Source organism: Squalius cephalus (genome assembly GCF_949319135.1).
Source record: "Squalius cephalus genome assembly, chromosome: 5".
Lineage (NCBI taxonomy): Eukaryota > Metazoa > Chordata > Actinopteri > Cypriniformes > Leuciscidae > Squalius > Squalius cephalus.
This window is the reverse complement of record NC_137126.1, coordinates 26,934,049-26,955,506: the sequence shown is the minus strand read 5'-3', so window position 1 is coordinate 26,955,506 and position 21,458 is coordinate 26,934,049. Positions and strand designations below refer to the sequence as shown.

The window sequence follows — 21,458 nt, the reverse complement described above, 5'->3', positions numbered from 1 at the left end:
GTGTTTATTTAGACAAAGTAGTATAAATACTATAGATTTCAATATTGGCCATTTGTCGGTTATCAGCTTTAATATTAATTTAAATGATTAATAAATATTGATTTAGCAGCCAAAATGTTCTTTTTTAATATTTATCCTGGAGTATTTCAAATGGCTCAACTAAATTGCTCTTTATATGGTTAATCCATAAAAACTTGCTACTTGTTCTGAGAGGCTTTAAGTTCAATAATCAAAAATGTCTGAAGTCAAGAAGGCAATGAATATTAATGTGTACATGTGTACATTTGTAAATTATAGTCTATTGATGGTAGGACTAAAAGTATGTGAAAAATGTGTTCATTCACATCATCAGAAGTTCATCTCTTGTCTTTGATCAGGTGACACCAGCAGCACAGTCTCGGCCCTCTGCTACACTGTGCCTAAGTCAGCCCGGGGCAGCAGCCTTCACGCTCTGGAGTCCGGCTCTGACTATAAGACCCGTGGCATGAGCAGTGACAACAGAGTCATCTTTGGCCCAGGTGTGAGCATGTCCACCTGTGACGTAAAGCTGATTGATGACAGCGAGTATGAACTCTCTGAGGAGTTTCAGCTGGTGCTGTCGGACGCCTCAGACAATGCACGGATGGGTGATGTCACCGTGGCTAAAGTCATCATAGACGGGCCAAATGATGCCTCCACTGTCCTCCTGGGCAACGGGTCCTTCACCTTCAGTGAAGATGCAGGTTGGTGGAGATCATCTGCCATAGACAATATCATGAGTGTCAGTTTTGTAATCTGTCCAATACAATACCCCTATGTATTATTAATAGTCTGACATATCTTCCCACAGGCACCATTGAAATCCCTGTTCTGCGGCAGGGCAGTGACCTCTCCTCAGTAACCTCTGTGTGGTGTGCCACACGTCCTGCAGAACAAGATTCAGCAACGCCCGGTGTTGACTATATCCCAAGTTCCAAAAAGGTGGAGTTTAAACCAGGCAAGACGGAGGAGGTAATAAAACTAGACTGTTCTCACATGTGTTCTGACAAACTGTTAGACGATTGGTATTTACAGGCCTCATTTCAATAAAATCAAGTATCACGATTTTTTATTATTATTTTTTGCGTAGACATGCAGTTTGACCATAATGGATGACATCCAGAACCCTACAATTGAAGGGAAAGAGTCCTTCATTGTGTTTCTTAGCTCTCCTAACGGAGCGGTCCTGACTGAACCATATGAAGCTTCTGTCTACATCACGGACACCGCCCAAGACAGTGCGTTTACTTGTCCATTACAATGGTTATCACTGTGATTTAGCAAGCGTGTAACATCATACGCTTTCTTCTTACAGTACCTAGCATGCAGTTTGAGAAGCTGGCGTATACCATAAAGGAAAAAGATGGTGTCCTGCACATCCCCATTTTTAGGACAGGAGATCTGTCCTATAAGTCTTCCGTCCGATGTTTCACACGTACAATGTCCGCCATGGTAATGGACGACTTTGAGGAGAGGAGAAATGCAGACGATTCTAGGATCACCTTCCGAAAAGGGGAGAAGGTACGATAAATGTGTTTTGTCATTAATTCATTTATAATCACTTCAGAAATTTTTACTTTGAAACAAAAGAATGATGGACAAGGAATTTTAAAACCTATTGCTTACTATTGGCAGGTGAAGAATTGTACTATATTGATTCAAGATGACTCAGTGTTTGAGCCTGAAGAGGAGTTCCAGGTCCACCTTGGAAGCCCACAGGGTGACCACTGGATTGGAGCCATGATAGGAGTCAACGACATTGTGACTGTGACCATCACAAATGATGAAGATGGTGAGTAGTAAGTGTGTTGCTTGAAACACAATCTTAAACACAAAAATACTCATTTGTACCATTCAAATGTTAAAAGAAAGCTTTGGTAGAGCTTGGCAACAGGAAGCCATGGATTCAATTCTCAGGGTGATAGAATGCATAGCTTGATTGCACTGTAAGTTGCATTGTATAAAAGTGTTTGCCAAATGCATAAATGTAAAATGTAAAAAAAGTGCACATCATGCTTTTCAGCTCCTACGATTGAGTTTGAACAAGCCTCATACCAAGTTCGTGAGCCCCCTGGTCCAGATGGAATCGAGGTTTTGAATATCAAGGTAATTCGGAAAGGAGACCTTGACCGCACCTCCAAGATCCGATGCAGCACAAGGGATGGATCGGCACAATCAGGTGTAGACTATAACCCCAAGAGTCGAGTCCTTAAGTTCAGCCCTGGTAAGTAAATAAATTTGTTTATTTATTTTTTAGTACTTTTATACCTTCATTCTAATCAATGATAAAAATTCTGTTGTGTCCTCAGGTGTGGACCACATCCTGTTTAAGGTAGAGATTCTGTCCAATGAGGACAGAGAGTGGCATGAGTCTTTCTCGTTGGTCCTTGGTCCAGACGACCCTGTTGAAGCTGTGCTTGGAGAGATTACCATGGCAACAGTCACAATCCTAGATCAGGAAGCTGCAGGAAGTCTCATCCTTCCAGCCCCACCCATTGTAAGAGATGTACAGTAGATGCTAGTGGGACTGATATTTAGTATATCAAAATCTGAATACTTGTCAGTTCAATTAAAATGTTTAATTTAATTGCATCATATTAATTAATCAAATTAATAGCACACTACCGTTCAAAAGTTCTTTTATTAAAGTATCTTATGCTCACCAAGGCTGCATTTATTTGATCAAAATCAAAACAGTAGTATTGTTAAATGTAATATTTTTTTTTCAATTAAATATATTTTAAAATGTAATTTATTCCTGTGATGCAAAGCTGAATTTTCAGCATCATTACTCCAGTCTTCAGTGTCACATGATGCTTCAGAAATCATTCTAATATGATGATTTGGTGCTCAAGAAACATTTCATACTGTTATCATTATTGAAAACAGTTGTGCTGCTTAATATTTTTGTGGAAATTGTAATAAATTATATATTTTTTTTTTTTCATTATTTTGGATTAATAGAAAAAGAAAAGCATTTATTTGAGATAGAAATATGTTTTAACATAAATACATTTACTGTCACTTCTGGTTAATTTAATGCATCCTTAAAATCAATAAAAGTTGTAATTAAAAAAATAATTATTGAACCTAAATGTTTGAATGGTAGTGTATGTAATTTTTTTTTCCCTTAAATTTTCTGCGAAGTCTTTTTCAGACATTTAAGACATTTTCCTACAATATTGTGACAGATATGTAAATCACTGCATAGATGTCACAAAAGTCACTTTAGAAATCGGTATATTATTTCAATATCATTGAACATTCATTTTTTTATTATATTCAATTGTACTAATTTATTTATATTTGTCTTGATCCATAAATCTAATATTATAGCTGTGAGATCTCAGAAGTCTTTTGATTTTGAGTCATGCTATTAAAGTCCGGTTTCATGTGGACTTTTGGTTCTCCTCACAGGTGGTGTCTCTGTCAGACTATGACTATGTCCAGGAGGTCACTAAAGAGGGCAGTAAGAAGTCTCCATCTCCAGGATATCCGCTGGTCTGTGTGACTCCCTGCGACCCCCATTACCCCAAATACTCAGTCATGAGAGAGCGCTGTGAGGAGGCAGGCATCAACCAGACCTCTGTCCACTTCAGCTGGGAGGTCGCAACTCCTACAGACACCAGCGGAGCACGGTCACCCTTTGAGACAGTGACTGATAACACACCTTACACCACAGTCAATCACATGGTTAGTCTGTTGTTTTCTTTGTAATTGTTTGTCATAGATAGAATATTACAATTATTTTTAATCTAGCCGTTACCTAAAACTTCTAATTACTGCAATCAGTAGTCATATTTAATATGCATATGTTCAAATGTAATATGATCTGGAAGCAACTTTTAAGTTCCTGTAGTTAAATAAATAACTTTGCTACACAGGTCCTGGACAGTATCTATTTCAGCAGACGCTTCCATGTGCGTTGTGTGGCTCAGGCCAGAGATAAAGCCGGGCATCTGGGAACTCCACTGAGGAGCAACATTGTCACTATTGGCACTGAGGGATCGATATGTCACACCCCCGTCACCACAGGAACCGCTCGAGGCTTCCAGGCCCAGTCCTTTATAGCCAGTCTAAAATACCTGGATGTCAAACACAAAGAGCATCCAAACAGGTCAGAAGAGACTTTTTGTAAGCAAATGATGTTACAGACGTAACAGACAGATTCCAGTCGATTTTTTTTTTGAGAGACAGGGTTTCGATTGAAACCGCAGCTGTTAGGTTTGTAGAGCTCTACATCATTTTTGCCTCTGGGCAAAACAAGATCAAAATGAATATATACGTTTGAAAAAATAAACCTGTCAAGACAACTGCAAATCCAAACCAATACATTTTCCAATCTATGTTCAGTACTTCAAAGAAGAAAATAGCATTTTTATAGTTTTTATTTTTTATTTTTCTCTGAACAGGATCCATATCTCAGTGCAGATCCCTCATCAGGATGGAATGCTTCCATTGGTGTCCACCATGCCTCTGCATAACCTACACTTCCTGCTCTCTGAGTCTATTTACCGTCAGCAGCACGTCTGCTCCAACCTGGTCACACTTAAAGACCTACATGGCATTTCTGGTGAGAGTAGTCGCATACTACAGTAGACCAGATCAGATCAAAGCAGATACAAACTAATCTTATCCACCTGTTTTAATATAAGAACGGACGCAGTCGTCTTTAACTTAAACGTGCAAGGCTTCCCGTATCTGCCGCTTCCAGTTATTTTAACTGCTATGCTGCTTTATGTTGCAAACTGGTATTTGTTTTCATTTTATTTTAATTTAGTATCATAACCATAAATACCCTGGTTTGTAGTGCAATTAGTTTTACCGTTTACTGTTCTTTATTCTTCTAGTTATTTCCTTATGAATCGAAAGTCTCGCTCATTCACTGGAAATAGCTTACTTCTGTGTTGAAAAATAAGGTTAATATTCTACATGAATTAGTTGGCAAAATTGCCTTCTCCTATGACGTAGAATTATTGGAATTATCTTTACAGAAGAATGCTTTAATATGGAGTTAAATGTAAAATATAAGAATTATAAATATTGAGAATGCAAACATATTTTTCAACTCTGAAAACACGTTGTTAATTCTCACCCAGAAACCGGCTTCTTGGATGACGTGTCATATGACAGCATATCTCTGGGCCCTGGATATGACCGTCCATACCAGTTCAACCCCGGTGTTCGAGAACCCAGAACCATCCAGCTATACAAGCATCTCAATCTGAAAAGCTGCATATGGACATTTGATGCATATTATGACATGACAGAGCTTATCGATGTATGTGGAGGATCAGTAACTGCTGACTTTCAGGTTCGTTTGAACACATGATTTGCATTTTGCATCACAAATTATGTACAAATATTCCTGTCTAGCTGAAATCTGATGTGGCAGATTAGTCCATACAGCAATTCAAATGAGCAAATCATTTTTGCAGGTCAGAGATTCGGCTCAGTCGTTCCTGACTGTTCAGGTGCCGCTCTATGTGTCCTACATCTATGTGACGGCTCCTCGTGGATGGGCCTCCCTGGAGCACCACACAGAGATGGAGTTCTCCTTCTTCTACGACACAGTCTTATGGAGAACAGGTACATTTAGTTTCATCAACAGACCCAAAACCATTGGACAAACTCTGTGTTGTATTACCTGATGTCATCATCTAACTGTGTTAATGTTGCAGCTGATGCTGACTGGTTGCTTATGAATGTCTCTTTACTCTAGGAATTCAGACAGACAGCGTGCTGTCAGCTAGATTACAGATCATTCGCATATTCATTAGGGATGACGGACGACTGGTGATTGAGTTCAAAACCCATGCCAAGTTCAGAGGTCTGTAGTCTGTGTTATTTGTTTGCACAGACCGCGTTTTTCTATTCCACTCCACTACTTTTCCATTGTTTTTCTAGACGGATGTGTTTGACCGAATTTTGAGTGAGTGATAAAACTTTCATGTCCCTCTAGGTCAATTTGTCCCTGAACATCATACCCTCCCTGGACAGAAGTCTCATCTGATGGCTCCAGATCACTTGGGAGGCATTGAATTTGACCTGCAGCTGGTGTGGAGCGCACAGTCCTTTGATTCACCCTACCAGCTCTGGAGAGCCACAAGCTCCTACAGCAGGTGAGCAGCGTGAAGTCTAATGCTGTCACATCAACAAAGTGTACCTACCTTAATGCCACTAACGTGTGCTTGCTGTTGTGCTCTAGGAAAGACTACTCTGGAGAGTACACAGTCTTCCTCATCCCCTGCACAGTACAGCCAACACAGGCATGGGTTGACTCTGGGGATAAGCCTCTTTCCTGCACGGCCCATGCTCAAGAGAAGTATGTTACCATGGAGCTTTTCCATTGATAACTCCTTGAGGGCTCTTAAATGACTTTTTGTGTTGAAGATGTTTTTTTCTGAGCTGAGCCAGCAGGGTTTAAAGATATTGCAGTTGTCATCCACTTTTACTGGTTTCATCAGACGCAGACTGTTTGTGTGAGCCAACAAGAGTATTCATCAACGTGCAAGGGCTTGTAACACTCTCTTTCAATCGATAGGTTTCTGCTGCCCATCGCCTTCCAGCAGACTAACCGCCCTGTTCCTGTGGTCTACTCGCTGAATACTGAGTTCCAGCTTTGTAATAACGAGAAAGTCTTTTTAATGGATCCTGCTCTCGCAGACATGTCCGTGGCTGAGATGGACTATAAAGGAGCCTTTTCGATGGGTAAAATTAGCAAATCAATGAAAACTGAGGATTATTGCCACCATTATGCATTCCTTTATTCATTGTTTGATATTTCGCAGGTCAAACGCTTTATGGTAGAGTACTGTGGAATCCTGACCAGAACCTAAATTCAGCCTACAAGCTGCAGCTGGAGAAAGTATATTTGTGTACTGGGCGGGATGGCTATGTGCCCTTCTTCGACCCCACAGGCACCCTGTATAACGAAGGCCCTCAGTATGGCTGCATTCAACCGAACAAGCACCTCAAACACAGGTTCCTGCTTCTGGTATGTGTCTATTGTAACAAACCCAGACCAGTTTAACCGGTCTAACAAGATTCACTTGTTGTTTTGTTTTAACTGAAATACTTTTGTCGATGGAAATGTTCAAGTGATATTTTGAAGATCAAACTCTTTTTGTATACCTTGGAATTAATATTGAGACGACAGCTGTAATACGATTTTACAGGGGGAAGTTTTAAAGATGCATCTAAAATAAGTGAAAAGGTGGACAAATGATGGCAACGATCAAATATTAACTAAAAGAAAATACAGTTATCCATTTTCAATAAGCCCTGTGATCAGGACCCAGACGCCAAGCATATACATAAAGTATGATTTAAATAACTGTATATTATATATTACACTCTTATTACAGTGGGTAAGATTTTCTTGAAAGAAGTCTCTTATGCTCCCCATGGCTGCATTTATTTTAAATACCGAAACAATTTAAAATAACTATTTTCTATTTTAATATATTTTAAAATGTAATTTACTCATGTGATGCAAAGCTGAATTTTCAGTAGCCATTTCTTCAGTCTTTAGTGTCAGATGATCCTTCAGAAATCATACTATGCTTATATGCTATACATACATTTCATGCTGATTTGCTGCTCAAGAAAGGCACTCAAAGCAAAGCTCTTGCGTCGCTACATAAAATAGAGGTTAAACCAGTGGAGTCACATGGATTACTATTATGATGTCTTTACTACCTTTTTGGGGCTTGAAAGTGGTAGTTGCGTAGCTGTCAATGGAGGGACAGAAAGCTCTCGGATTCCATTAAAAAGATATTTTTTGTGATATTTGTGTTCCAAAGATTTGTGAATGAATGTCTTGTGGGTTTGGAATGACATGAGGGTGTGTAATTTTTGACAGAATTTTCATTTTTGGGTGAACTAACCCTTTAAAGCTTCCACTAAGAAAGATAATCTGCCAAGACAAATATGGCAGCAACATTACAATAATATTAATGTTACAATATCCTCTGAGGTAATTTTCAGTTCAGACAATAACTGTGACACAAGATGACGCCAGTTCCGGTTAAGCGGGATGATATATAGCGTTGCCATAGGTGACAGTGAATATTCTGAAATAATAGATAATAGGATGCCATGATTGACCAATCAGAATGAAGTATTCCCGAGAGCCATGTAATAATTGTAAAAAATTTATCGCATAGGACCGGAAGCAGCCTGATGTTTGCGACAGCTACTTCCACGATGTTCCCTTTGAGGCCAACTTTGCATCTGACATTCCTGACCTCCAGTCCTTGTCTGCGATGCCAGGTGTAGACGGCTTCACAATGAAGGTTGATGCCCTTTATAAGGTCAGTGGCTGTAAGATTCTCCCAAAAAGTCAAACTGTTAAACAGACCTTCTCTTTGACACTAGAAATCTTGGCAAATGTCAGAGCCAAAGCTATTCAACTGTACCCTTCAGGGAAATGCCTTAATCTATTTGTTTAGAGAAAGTTGCCAGACTAACAGTCTGCCATGACTATAGGGAACTTGATTAAAGTACAAGAGCTTTTTATTTTTGCGTTTATAAAAAATCCTATTTGTTGCATTTCTTCAGGTTGAGGCTGGGCACCAATGGTACCTCCAGGTCATCTACGTTATTGGACCCGATTCCATTTCTGCTCCCAGAATCCAACGCTCAGTGACCTATGAGCTCAAGCGAAGCCGGCGAGATCTGGTGGACCGTTCAGGTCGCCTAATGCTGGATGAATCCCTGATCTACGACAACGAAGGTGACCAGGTGAAGAATGGCACCAACATGAAGACCTTGAAGCTTGAAGTGGAACCATCGGGCACCTTCAATCCCCAAATGGGAGGATCCATTGGGGGTGGAGTGGCAGCCTTCGTCCTACTTTTCTTGGTCCTTCTAGCTTTTTGTCTCATGGTCAGGAAGTGCCGCAGGGTTGTAAAAAAGAGGTCTGAGAAGGAGGTGGAGGATTATCCTCTGAACACGAAGGTGGAGGTCTGCATAGAACGTCTGGAGAAAAACCTTAACAGCAAGCACTGCTCTGTAAGAAACGTCAACGTCCTAAACAAGAACACTGATACCTACAAGGTCAATGGGGTCAAGGTCAAACAGGTCAATCTGGAGGTCAAACTCCACAACAACCTGAATGACGGCACTGAAGTCTGACCTTCTAGAATATTTGAGATGAAAAAAAAAAATCATTTTCTATGAATATTTGTAATAATGACATATGATGTTAATGTATTTTTGTATGACCATGAGGACAAAAGGGAAAGTATGCTTGCCAGCTATGCAGTGTAAATCATTTCACAACTGAGCTACCTCAAACATAAATGAACAACGCATAATGGTGTCTTTAGATCTTATGTTTCCAATCTCAGTTTCAAATCATCGCTGTGTATGAGGATCATACAATGGCTCGGTGGTAGCTCACCCACTTTGTTTAAATGAATGGAGAGTTTCTATTGCTGCATCTGAGCATTTTATCAAATGTAAAAACACATGAAAGTATTAAAGGAAGGATGAGTGCCAACGCTTTGGACCGGGCGAGTGATGTAAATACGTTTATTAAGTGCAATTATCGGATGACATGGTCATCCCTGTATTTTGATCTGGTTTTGATGCTCTGCCTCACTGTGTAATTTACTTTTGGCCTGATGATCACCGGTGTGCCATGTTGATATTTGTCAAGTGCGATTTATTTAATTCCAAATCTGAGTAGACTGCCCAAAGTGATGCATTTATTAGTTTGTGTAAACCTTCGGTACTTGCAGACAAGAAACCAAATGTTTCAATTAGCTGTATGATTATATAGATCATAGATTTGATAACCACTATTGATTTGCTGTCAGTCTGCTGACTCAATTTGCTGTAGCATCTTATATTTTCAAACACTGGACAACAAAATGTATTTTTGTTTCATATGACTGCTGTCTGTACTGATATAACCAAACACTACCAAATGTCGTTTTTTTTTTTTTTTTAAGATTATTCACCTCATGATATCTTGGATTATTTAGCTTTGTATTAATGTCACATCATGTAAGTCACATGTATTTGTTTTTATTCACTGTATAGTATGTAAAAAAAATCTGTAGTTTTGTATCAAGTCATCCAACATCACATGGTGCTAATTTGATCAAGAATATCCAGAATCTTCAAAGCACTGGGAGTGGAAAGCATGGGAAATACTATGATTATTATTTCATAGTGAGTCATCTCTCTCTCTCTCTCTCTCTCTCTCTCTCTCTCTCTCTCTCTCTCTCTCTCTCTCTCTCTCTCTCTCTCTCTCTCTCTGTTTCTTTCCCTGTTTTTGTAATTTTGTTAAGTTTTGTCCATTGCTAAGTGAGTGCCTATCAGACAAAGGAAAGTTTTGGAGATGTCAGTTTTTGGTGCTATCATTTATGGTGAAATAATCAACATGATGCCTGTACTTGTGCCTTTTTAGCAATAAAATAAATTAATAAACTGAATATACTGAATGATTATTGAATCTATCATCAATTTTAATTTTAGTTGGAGACTTTGATGTAAGTTTTCTTTTGAATTATGTTTAAAATTCATAGCAGCATGTTATTCACGAAGGGAGGTGCTCACTAAGAATCTTTTGAGATCATGACATCTTGTCTTAAACCAGACAGAGGACCATATGTCATTTGTTAGTTTGTATTACGAAGGGCAAAGCCGACTTAAAAGTATACAAAACTGTTGGTAGCACTAATTCTAAGTGTTGGTTTAGCATAACTTATGATTTGGATAGAATGGCCATGGAGATAAAAAAAAAAAAAAAAAAAAAAAAAAACTTATTTAAACTAATTGCTGCAGTCAATCAGGAATCAGTGATAATATGACAGCCTTTATTGTTGTTGAGTCTTTAAAATCTCATTCAATCGTTAACCTTTTTTGTGTAGTTGAAAATAAAATTGAAAGAGAAAAGTAAATGTGAATGAAATGGATTCATCTACTTGAGTATCTGCAAAGAGCATACATTAGTAATCGATGAAAAGAATCAAAACTGAATTATGAAAATGTTTGTTTATAGAATCTTCCCAATAAAAAATGCCGGACTTGTGGGTAAGAACAGTGTTTTTACAGCTGTATGGTATAATGTATATGGTTATACCGCAAAGTGATATTGAAGAATATTGATGAATCCAAATTTGTATTGCAGGATGACTTGGAGAGTTTCGCGCATGCTTCCTCTATAACTTCACAGCAGTGGTGAATAAACTAGTTTGAGAGCATCTTGGTTATATTTCATATTTAATTAATTTAGGTTTGACCAGTGCTAGTTGTCACACTTTGGGCTTCACCGAATATTTATCAGGGTAGATTTGTATTTGAAAGGCAATTTATTAATACAAACACATAAAAATGTATCAAGCCTGTAAGTGGACTACTGACTCAAAACAGTTACTAATAGAACTTGTTACAACTTCCCCACGTGACAACAAGCCTCCAGTACCCAGAAGCATTTAGATTTGTTTTACTCCCCTTTTTTAGCCAGAGGAGAGGGGTATGGTAGCCTACCATTAAAGCCAAAGCTAACTTCAACGTTGTAAAGCAATAGCAGGCATATAGAAATAAATCATGCAATCCTTGTGTTCTCCTTGTTGCATTCACACACACACACACACACACACACACACACACACACACACACACACACACACATATACAGGCTATATTTAAACAAACATCGGCAATATTACTTGTGTCACTGTTGTCCTATTTTCTGTTACTATATTCCATGCAAATGAAACTCTTTTATTGGTGATGATAATGACTGATAGTTTGTATCTGATGTTATGGTACAGTCCGTCCTGATTGTCTTAGTGCTTATGACTGCTTGCTCTCCTTCATTTCATGAAAAATTTCCCAGCTGTCTGGGAAAATACTGCATATTATTTATATGTAGGCCTACCCTACAGTTTATTGCAGCTAAAATAGAAGCTACAGAGTGAGATTCGAATTAATTTAAGATTCATATTTAAAACATACCTTTGGTTTTTGTCTCGGTCATAAATGTTGCAATCTGTCTTTTGAATTAAGTGGTAAATTCATATAGCAGCTCGTTGGATATTCACGAAGGGAGAGGCTCAGTAAGAATGCAAATCTTTCTTTTGTGACGATGCATCATGTCACTCACGCCCTGAGGAAGCAGGTTAAACCAGATACGTTAAACCAGATTGAGGGCCACGTCGTTGAGTGTAAATTTGAATCGCAATTCGCAAAGGTAAGTGCAAATTGAATAAAAAGTAGACAAAAATGTAGGTAGCACTTACAAAGGTAAATCTTTATTAGATTCTGATCAACATAATTTCAGCTTTCGATGTAGGCTACAATCGATGTCCAGCAGATCGAGATACAGAAGTGCGTTGATGTGATAGTCACATCAGAACTCAGACTCATAAATCATGATAATTATAGAGTTTTTATCAAAACGTATTTTTCTGTTTAGTCTTTCGATCTATTTCTGAAGGGAAGTCGTTTACCTGTAGCCTATTTAAAAGGAAAGTGAAAAATAATGTAGTCTAATGATTTTGAACTGTAAATGAATTTTTTTTATCACACTAGAATCCATCAAAAAAAAAAAATGGCAGACTTGTGGGTAAGTAAACTCTTAAAGCTAGATTCACTCATCCCTGAAGGTGATGTTTAAGTATGAATTTGAGTTTAATTTCTTATGTTACAGGAAGAATTGCAAAGTGTTGCGAATTCTGCTCCCTCTTCATTTACAGCAGCGGTAGGCTATAACAAACAAACAAACATTTTTGCTTCAGCTATTTGTGTTATATATATATATATATATATATATATATATATATATATATATATATATTGATTGTTTGATTGATTGATTGATTGATTGATTACTCCTTTAGCCAGGGGAAAGGGGTACCATTAAAGCCAAAGCTAGCTTCAACGTCAGTGAAGATGTTGCAGCTCTCCGCAAAGCAATTGAAGGCATAGGTACATATATACATACCTGAAGTGCATTATATACTGTATGTAACATGTATATTCATTATGTGTACATGAGTATTTATTTAGGGCGTTGGAGTCTTGTTGTTGCAATCTCTTTGTATATTGTGTATTTTTGAGAATGAATGCGTTATATCACCAAAACTTACTAGGTACAACTGAGAAGACGTTGATCGAGATACTGACCCACAGGAGCAGCAGTCAAAAGCAGGCTATTTCAAAGTCATACCAAGAAACCACAAAAAGGGTAAACTCTGTCTACTTGCTCATACTTAATTGTATGTGTGTGCCATGTTATATGACAAAAATCTATCTAATTTGTTTGTCTTGATCGTAGATTCTTGTAAATGACTTGAAAAGTGACACCCAGGGCAACTTTGAAAGGGTGCTTGTTGCGCTCGCAAGACCTCCTGCAGTCAATGATGCTAAATGGCTAATCAAAGCAATTAAAGTAAGTTATATTTCCCAGTTTTTCTTTTTGAATATTTTTTGTTGTTGTTACATTTTATCAATAATCTGAGACAAATTTGAGCTGTATCTATGTGAACATATTTTGCATGTTATTTACCAATTTTTGTACATATGTTTCATTGTTTTCCTAATCCATTCATGATGTTCTCCAGGGGGCTGGAACGGACAACAGTATCCTGATAGAAATACTTTCCTCACGGACAAATAAACAAATCAAGGAGCTGTCTGCAGCATATTCTGAGGGTGAGATGAGGAATCTATTGTAGTAACAAAATATGTACGTTACAAAAAGTTGTTATAATTGCTTCTCTTCCCATTGCCCTATAGAAACAAAGAAAACACTGATACAGAACCTGAAGAGTGAAGTTTCAGGACATTTTGGCAAAGCCATCCTTTTGCTTGCTGAGGTGATTAAATACACATGCATAGCAGTTTATTCTAATGAATGCAGATGATACTCTGGAAATTGAAGATATTTTATTTGTCTCTCATTGTAAGGGTGCGAGGGACGAGAGCACCAATGTGAATGCAGATCAGGCTAAAGTGGACGCAAAGGTACAGAAATATCCAAAAAAAATCCTGTTTTATATAATAACAGATCATCCTGTACTGAATTAATTAATTCAAAATACTTTTTCATTAGAATTTCATTGGGTAAAAAATCAGTCTATGGCATAAAAATATAGTATATTTTGTGCTGAATTTTGAATTAGGATTTCTCAAGACAGGCTTGATATATTACAAAGTCTTGATTTAATTTGCTATAGTCATAATGCCAAGATATATAAACAACTATGCACCTCAATCTCTCACCATTTTGTCCTTATTTTTATAATTAGGCCCACCTTGATGGACAGCAAGCCAAAACTAGTTCACCTGTAGCAACGTTGAAGATTATGTTTTCTACGATTATATGTGAGATGTATCTACATGTTCTCTGTTTCCTCCAAAGGCCCTCTATCAGGCAGGCGAGAAAAAACTGGGAACCGATGAGTCCAAGTTCATTGAGATCCTCTGTAAAAGGAGCATCCCTCACCTGAGACAAAGTACCAACATAATCATCAATATATAAACACAAGTGTTTCATATTGGAACTGAAATGGCAGGTGTGTTTTAAATATAACTTGACATGTCTGGTTGCAGCAATATTGGAATATAAAAACATCAGTGGCAAGACTTTGCAGAAGAGCATTGAGAAGGAAATGTCTGGAAACCTGGAGGAGCTGCTTGTTGCCATTGGTATATTTTCAATTATGAATTATGAATGCAAATACATATTAGAATATTTGATAAATGTTTTACCTCTACATATTTTTTAATCATATACACACGTTTCTTATAGTAAAGTGTGTGATGAGTACTCCTGCATATTTTGCTGAAAAACTCTACAAAAGCTTGAAGGTACTGCAAGAAACACATTATATTCTATCATTGTGTTTGTACAACACTGATGTTTGTATTAAAAATAGAACTATGTTTTATATTTGTGAATCTGCAGGGAGCAGGTACGGATGAAATCACTTTGACCAGAGTAATGGTCAGCCGCGGAGAGATCGACATGCTGGACATCAGAGCGGAATTCAAGAAGCTCTATCAGAATTCACTCCACAAGGAAATAAATGTGCGTATTCTCTGCTGATATAAATACTTCAGCACAGGTTCAGGTCATCTGCCATCTTTCTTTGAATTGAGTAGTACCTGACCTGATCCTCAGGTTTATTTAATCATGCTCTCAAGAGATGCTAAAATTTATGAATAATATTTTGTCATTAGAAAGGTTCACAAGCACATGAACAAGTGAAGGATTTGACACAGTCCGTTCCTCAAATCTGACAATGAAAATGCAAATGAAACACATTTATTGGTGATGACTGATAGTTTGTATCTGATGTACATTCTGTCCTGATTGTCTTAAGTGTTCATGTGGGTGACTTTGCTCTCCTTCATTTCAGTCTGATGTGTCTGGCAACTATGGTGACTGCCTGAAGATGATTTGTGGAGGAGAAGACTAACCCAGAAATACCACTGAAGATGGCCTGTTTAGTTCTCTCACATTAAGTCGATCCATTGTATCATGTGTGGCAAGCCCTTCGGATGTTAAACTTTAAATCTTTAATAAAATAGTTTTATTTAATAACATTTTTAAAGCTTTTTTCCAGGAAACTGCAGGTAAAGGTACAGAGTAAGATTCATATTGATTCATGATTCCTATTTAATGGTAGTGAATGGCAAGTAAAAAAAAAAAACCTCCCAGACAAAGTGATTTAGATTAAACCCCATTGCAATTCTGATAAATCATGAATATTCAAAAAATAAAGTACTGTGCATATATCTGCATTTCTTTGAGTGTGAGTGTTTTTACATGCTGTCTGGGCATAATAGTAAGATGACATTATTCCACTTAATCAATGGCCTTCTTTCCATGTCTGTTTCTGTCTCTATTATTTAATTCAATTTACCTGCCACACTTTAATTTCTAAGTATTGATGGCACAATTTGCCAGATGTAGGCCTAAATGTCATTAAAGGGGTCATATAATGCAATTTTTGTACAAGCTAATATGATTCTTTAGGGTCTAAATTAAAAGTTTGTAATATACTTTAATTAAAAATTCTCATTAGTATTGTAAGAAAACACTCATTTTACCTGGTCAAAAACAGCTCTGTTTTCAGCACGCCGTTTAAGTGCATGTGTCTTTAAATGATAATGAGCTTTGCTCACCCCGCTCCTCTGTTCTGTGTGTACAACACCGTTTGAAATAATAGCACAATAACCATAACGCGTTGTTCATTATAAACGTGGGATTATGAATTATATTGAGAACATCGTACATGGAAAACATGCCATAATGTACCCTGAGTGTAAACCAGACGCATTCATCATGAAGAGTGCAGCAAGCGATTTGCAAAGATTAATATAAATTTAAATATAAAGGTTAATAAAACGTTACACTCACTTCTTCTGGAGGTGCAGCAGGAACACGAATAGTTGGTACCAATCCTTTTTTCAGGAGCAGAAAGCTGTCTGGTGTGAAAACATGAAAGCATTGACCGTGGGGATTTGAGAGATTGGAAAATGTCTCTGGTTACTTACGTAACCTATGTTCTCTGAATAGGGAACGAGATGCTGCGGAAAGCGCAGTGGGATATCCTCTGGATGTGCCGATTGCCTGAAGCCCTATAGAATCACGCCAATTCATTGGCTGATGGCACTCGCGCAAAGCTGGCTCCGCCCCTACGCTCTTACGTCGTAGCATGATAAACGCGCGCGCGCCATCATCTCCTCAGATTTCTCTGCCGAAAAGAAAAACTGTCGGCAGCGCGAGGAGCTTGGCAGCGAACGCAGCGTCTCGTTCCCTATTCAGAGAACATAGGTTACGTAAGTAACCAGATACGTTCTCTTTCATAGGTTCACTCAACGCTGCGGAAAGCGCAGTGGGAACGAAATACCAAACTCGCCAAGCTAAAGCGCTGCCATAACTGGTACAAGACCAAATAATAACCATGATAGGTTCAAGCAGATAGAACCTGGGAACCTGGAGTCATGTCAAGATCTAAATTATAGAATCTCACAAAAGTGTGCGGAGAGGACCAACCTGCCGCCACACAAATGTCTTCCAAGAGGGCCCCTCTAAAAAGTGCTTGAGAAGAAGCCACACTTCTGGTGGAATGTGCTCTGATGCTAAGAGTTGAAGGCAAACCACGCACCTCGTAAGCCAGCGAAATAGCGTCCGTTACCCAGTGGGAAATCCTCTGCTTTAATGTGACAAGCCCGCGGCGGCCAGCACCAAAACATACCAAGAGCTGGTTTGATTTCCTCCAACCGCCTGAGCGATCTACATACAACTTCAAAGAACGGACCGGGCAGAGCAAGTTAAGTTTCCTTTCTTCCTCAGAGGCAAACTGAGGAGGGTGGAAAGCATTAAGGTTAACAACCTGAGAGCGGAACGCTGTGGAAAGAACCTTGGGTACATACCCTGACCTCAGCCTAAAGGTAACCTTAACCAGGCCAGGAGCGAAGTCCAAGCATGACTCGCTAATAGATAGAGCCTGTAAATCCCCTATCCGCTTTAGTGAAGATAAAGCCAACAAAAGAGCAACCTTAAGAGTCAGAATCCGCTCAGGGGCTGACTCCAAGGGCTCGAAGGGAGCCTCTGTCAAACCCTCTAGGACGACTGACAGGTCCTCTAGGGGAGCAAGCCGGTTTCAGGCGCCTAACCCCACGCATGAAGGCCGAAACTAACCTCAGTTTTCCCAGGGAATCTCGTCTGATTCTCTATGAGCGGCAATAGCTGCGACATATACTCTGAGAGTGGTAGCAGCCGCTCCGGAAGCAAACTTTTCCTGCAGCTAACTGGGTTCCTATCATGTGCTAAACACCATGCCTCGAACACCCTCCACTTGGAGGAATACAGCCTCCTCGTAGAAGGGGCTCTAGCACTCGCGATGGTCTCCTGAACGTCGGTTGGGAGATCAAAGCTTAAAGCTAACGGCCTCTGATAGGCCAAACGTACAGCTTCCAAATGTCGGGGCGAGGATGCCATATCCTGCCCTGAAGCTGGGAAAGCAGGTCCTCCCTGACCGGGATCTCCCAGGGGGAGGATTCCAACAGAGGGATCAGCTCCGAAAACCATGGCTGGGACGGCCAGAATGGGGCTACCAGAAGGAGGCGGACTCCGCTCTCCCTCACTCTGGACAGAACCGCCTGGATCAGTTTGATGGGCGGGAAGGCATAGAGTTTCTGCATCGGCCATGGGTGGGCGAATTGCATCTATTCCCAACGGAGCTGGAGGGCTCAGGGAGAACCAAAGCGGGCATTGAGACGACTCCTGAGATGCAAAGAAATCCACTTCCGCTTTCCCGAACATCTCCCAGATCAGGGCCACCGTCTGGCGGTTCAACATCCATTCCCCCGACCTGAGCTTCTGCCTCGACAGGAAATCTGCTGCGAGGTTCAGAATCCCTGGGACATGAACTGCTCTCAGAGAGAGGAACTTGTCCTGGGACCACAGGAGAAGGTGACGCACATGCCTGTCTAGGGTGCGCAATCGTGAACCCCCCTGTCTGTTCAGACAATGACATGGTGTCCTTCGAGGAAAGGGAGAAAGTGGCAAAGAGCCAGGAAGACAGCCCTCAGTTCCAAGCTGTTTATGTGCCACGAGAGGGTCTCGCCAGTCCAAACCCTACACGCTGGTCTGCCCTCGAAAACCGTTCCCCAGCCGGTCAGAGAGGCATCCGTTATAACCATCTGGCAACGGAATACCGCACCCATACCGACCCCTTTCTGAAGGAAGAGGGGGTCCCGCCAGATCGTCAGGGCGCGAAAGCAACTGCACGACACTTTCAATAGGCGAAGGGCTGGCCCCGTGGGGCGAGCCCCTGAGAGCTTCATCCACCACAGAAAAGGTCTCATGTGGAGCAGCCCTAGAGGTAGCACAGGGTAGGCTGCGGCCATAAGGCCCAGAAGTCTGCGGCAGGTGCTCACGGAAACATGATGGCCCAGCGCAAAGCGGGTCAGACATGTCACCAGACTGGAAATCCGTGCAGGAGCCAAACGGGCCTGCATAAGAATGGAGTCCATGCGTACCCCCAAGAAAACCGTGCTCTGAGCTGGAGTAAGAACGCTCTTCTCCGTATTTAACCTCAAACCGAGAGACTGAATATGACGGAGGACAATGTCCCTGTGGTGAGTCACCAACTCTCTGGAGTGGGCTAAAAGGAGCCAATCGTCCAGGTAGTTGAGTATATGGATGCCCTGGAGCCGCAGAGGGGCCAGAGCAGCATCCATACACTTTGTGAACGTCCTTGGCGCTAGAGCAAGGCCAAAGGGGAGGACCCTGTACTGGTACGCTTTTTCTCCAAAGGCGAACCTGAGAAACTTCCTGTGTCGCCGTACGACCTGGATGTGGAAATAAGCATCCTTGAGGTCTACTGTCAACAACCAGTCCCCCAGCCGGATATGAGATATGATAGCCTTCAGCGTCAACATCTTGAATTTCCCTTTGTAAAGAGAGAAATTCAACCGGCGAAGATCTAGTATCGGCCACAGGCCTCCTCCCTTCTTCGGGACCAGGAAGTAACGGCTGTAGAAGCCCTGTTTGACTTCCCCCGAAGGAATCTCTTCTATCGCCCCCTTCAGCAGAAGGGATGAAATCTCCTGTTGTAGTACAGAAGCCTGAGCGGCGCTGTCGACTACAGTAGGAAAGACCCCGTTGAAGCAGGGGGGGTTGCGACAAAACTGAAGCGTGTAGCCGAGCCGGACTGTGTGAAGGATCCAAGGCGATACCCCTGGTAAATGTGATAGAGGGAGAGGAGTGTTGCAGTGCAAGGAACATACCTGAAGTAGGGTGTCGCGCTGATTCCCATGGGGCGGCGTGGTTGACCGTGGAGGAGAGCGCTTGGCGTCCTGACACATACTGGGGGGTACCACCGCCTGGATAGGAGTAACTGGGTCCGCCTGCTCCAGAGGAAAACGAACTGTGCCTCCGCGGAAGCGATTGGCGGGTGTAACGTGCACCGGGAGTGAGGGGAGAAAGCAAGACGCGTCTCCTTCCTCCTGCACCGGACTGGGTGAAGAGAGTGAATCAGGACCTGCACTTCAAAACACACTGGGTGGCGAAGGTGACAGGGTTGGAGGAGGAGAGCCGGTTGGAGGAGGGCAGAAACGCTTGCGCGGTCTGTCCCAATCTGGTGAGGCTCTCCTTCTTCTGACCTGTGGGTCAGGAACGGCTCGAGGAGGCTGGAGCGGCCCGTTTGTTGGACCGCTTCAGCTGAAGGCACTTGTGAGGGCGCTGGCGGGGAAACGGATGACCGCGGGCTCCCCAGACTGTAGTTGGTGGGGGATGAGCCGGGTCACTCCTTCTAGTAGGGAACTCAGCCCTATGAGCAGAACGTTCTCGGGTTTGAGAAGGGGGAGGGTTGGAGTCTCTTGGCTCCCTAACCCTGCTGGGCATAAACTGCCTGAACGCGGCCGACTGAGACTTAGCGGCACGGAACTTCTCAACCACCGTGTTGACTGCCTCCCCGAAAAGACCGGAGTGGGAGATAGGGGCGTCTAGGAGAAAACTCTTATCCCTGTCTTGGATCTCTGTAAGATTCAACCGGAGGTGGCGCTCTGCGGCAACCGAGCCCGCCATAGAGCGACCCACAGCCCGAGCAGTGTGTTTAGTGGCTCTTAGGGCCAGATCTGTGGCTTTGCGAAGCTCTTTGACAGCTTCGGGCGTCAGTCCATCTCCTTCATCCATGTCCTTCAAGACGTCCGCTTGGTAGGCTTGAAGGATGGCCATGGTATGCAGGGCCATGCCTGCTTGACCAGCCACCATGTAAGACTTCCCAATAAGGGAGGAAGTAGTCCTACAAGCCTTGGAAGGAAGGAGGGGACGCGACTTCCAGGACGGTGCAGACGACGGGGCAAGGTGGTTAGCCAGCATGTCCTCGACCGCTGGAATAGTGGAATAACCCTGCTCCACAAAACCAACAAGGTTGGTGAGGTCAGCGGCTGCCGCATTAGTTAGTCGTGCGGAGAAAGGCTGCTTCCAGGATCTGGAGATCTCATGATGCAGATCACTGAAAAAGGGCAGCTTTCTTCGCTCTTCGCTCTGGCCTAGAATTAGGGCCACTTAGGAATCTCTTGTCGAGTTTGGATGATTGAGACTCGCGGGGCTCATCAGGCCAGTCTATAGAGAGCTTCTCTGTTGCGCGCGACAGCACGTCAATAAGCTCCGTGTAGGCCGGAGTAGGCCGCGTGTCCTGGCCGCTAGACGGGATAACGTCATCAGTCAAAGCAGGCCCGAAATCCTCGGAGTCGGAAGCTGCAGTGTAAATCACGTCATCCAGACCGAAAGAAACCGATTTGCGGGCTCCCGGGCTGGGGCATAAATAATCATGCGCGAATGCGCCACGTGCGTGCTCGGGAGAGAGAGGGAGAGAAAGGGTGAGGCCCGTCTGCTCATACTCAATATCCTCGAGCTCAACATCCGAGCCCCAGGCTGCGTATCCATGAGAGGCCTCAGC

At 41.6% G+C, this 21,458-nt stretch overlaps 2 protein-coding genes across 5 annotated transcripts in view; both read left to right on the top strand.

Annotated features, from left to right (window-relative positions):
- The window catches only part of fras1 (Fraser extracellular matrix complex subunit 1), a 124,708-nt gene extending 114,238 nt beyond the window's left edge, over positions 1-10,470 (top strand). For both annotated transcript variants that reach the window (XM_079871597.1, XM_079871596.1), the window contains 19 exons: positions 378-722; positions 830-990; positions 1,109-1,256; positions 1,334-1,539; positions 1,654-1,810; positions 2,042-2,242; positions 2,328-2,515; positions 3,436-3,711; positions 3,903-4,135; positions 4,431-4,591; positions 5,118-5,332; positions 5,457-5,607; positions 5,741-5,848; positions 5,981-6,140; positions 6,227-6,343; positions 6,563-6,729; positions 6,810-7,015; positions 8,187-8,333; positions 8,581-10,470. In XM_079871597.1, coding sequence (XP_079727723.1) covers positions 378-722; positions 830-990; positions 1,109-1,256; positions 1,334-1,539; positions 1,654-1,810; positions 2,042-2,242; positions 2,328-2,515; positions 3,436-3,711; positions 3,903-4,135; positions 4,431-4,591; positions 5,118-5,332; positions 5,457-5,607; positions 5,741-5,848; positions 5,981-6,140; positions 6,227-6,343; positions 6,563-6,729; positions 6,810-7,015; positions 8,187-8,333; positions 8,581-9,156 — 3,923 coding nt within the window. In that variant the 3' untranslated portion in view covers positions 9,157-10,470. The remainder of the gene's footprint in view (positions 1-377; positions 723-829; positions 991-1,108; positions 1,257-1,333; positions 1,540-1,653; positions 1,811-2,041; positions 2,243-2,327; positions 2,516-3,435; positions 3,712-3,902; positions 4,136-4,430; positions 4,592-5,117; positions 5,333-5,456; positions 5,608-5,740; positions 5,849-5,980; positions 6,141-6,226; positions 6,344-6,562; positions 6,730-6,809; positions 7,016-8,186; positions 8,334-8,580) is intronic.
- A 1,612-nt stretch (positions 10,471-12,082) lies between these two features.
- anxa3a (annexin A3a) lies at positions 12,083-15,987 on the top strand. Of its 3 annotated transcripts, none has more exons than XM_079872670.1 (14): positions 12,105-12,226; positions 12,568-12,601; positions 12,686-12,736; positions 12,876-12,963; positions 13,128-13,222; positions 13,313-13,426; positions 13,599-13,689; positions 13,774-13,853; positions 13,945-14,001; positions 14,399-14,492; positions 14,590-14,685; positions 14,789-14,847; positions 14,945-15,067; positions 15,399-15,987. In XM_079872670.1, exons 2-14 carry the CDS (start codon positions 12,587-12,589, stop codon positions 15,456-15,458), a joined length of 1,023 nt encoding a protein of 340 aa, XP_079728796.1. In that variant the 5' UTR covers positions 12,105-12,226; positions 12,568-12,586; the 3' UTR covers positions 15,459-15,987. The 3 variants fall into 3 exon arrangements, with proteins under 3 accessions (XP_079728795.1, XP_079728796.1, XP_079728797.1); XM_079872671.1 differs by having other exon boundaries at positions 12,213-12,230; positions 15,399-15,782; XM_079872669.1 differs by lacking the exons at positions 12,568-12,601; positions 12,686-12,736 and having other exon boundaries at positions 12,083-12,226; positions 15,399-15,782.
- The last annotated feature ends 5,471 nt before the right edge of the window (positions 15,988-21,458 follow it).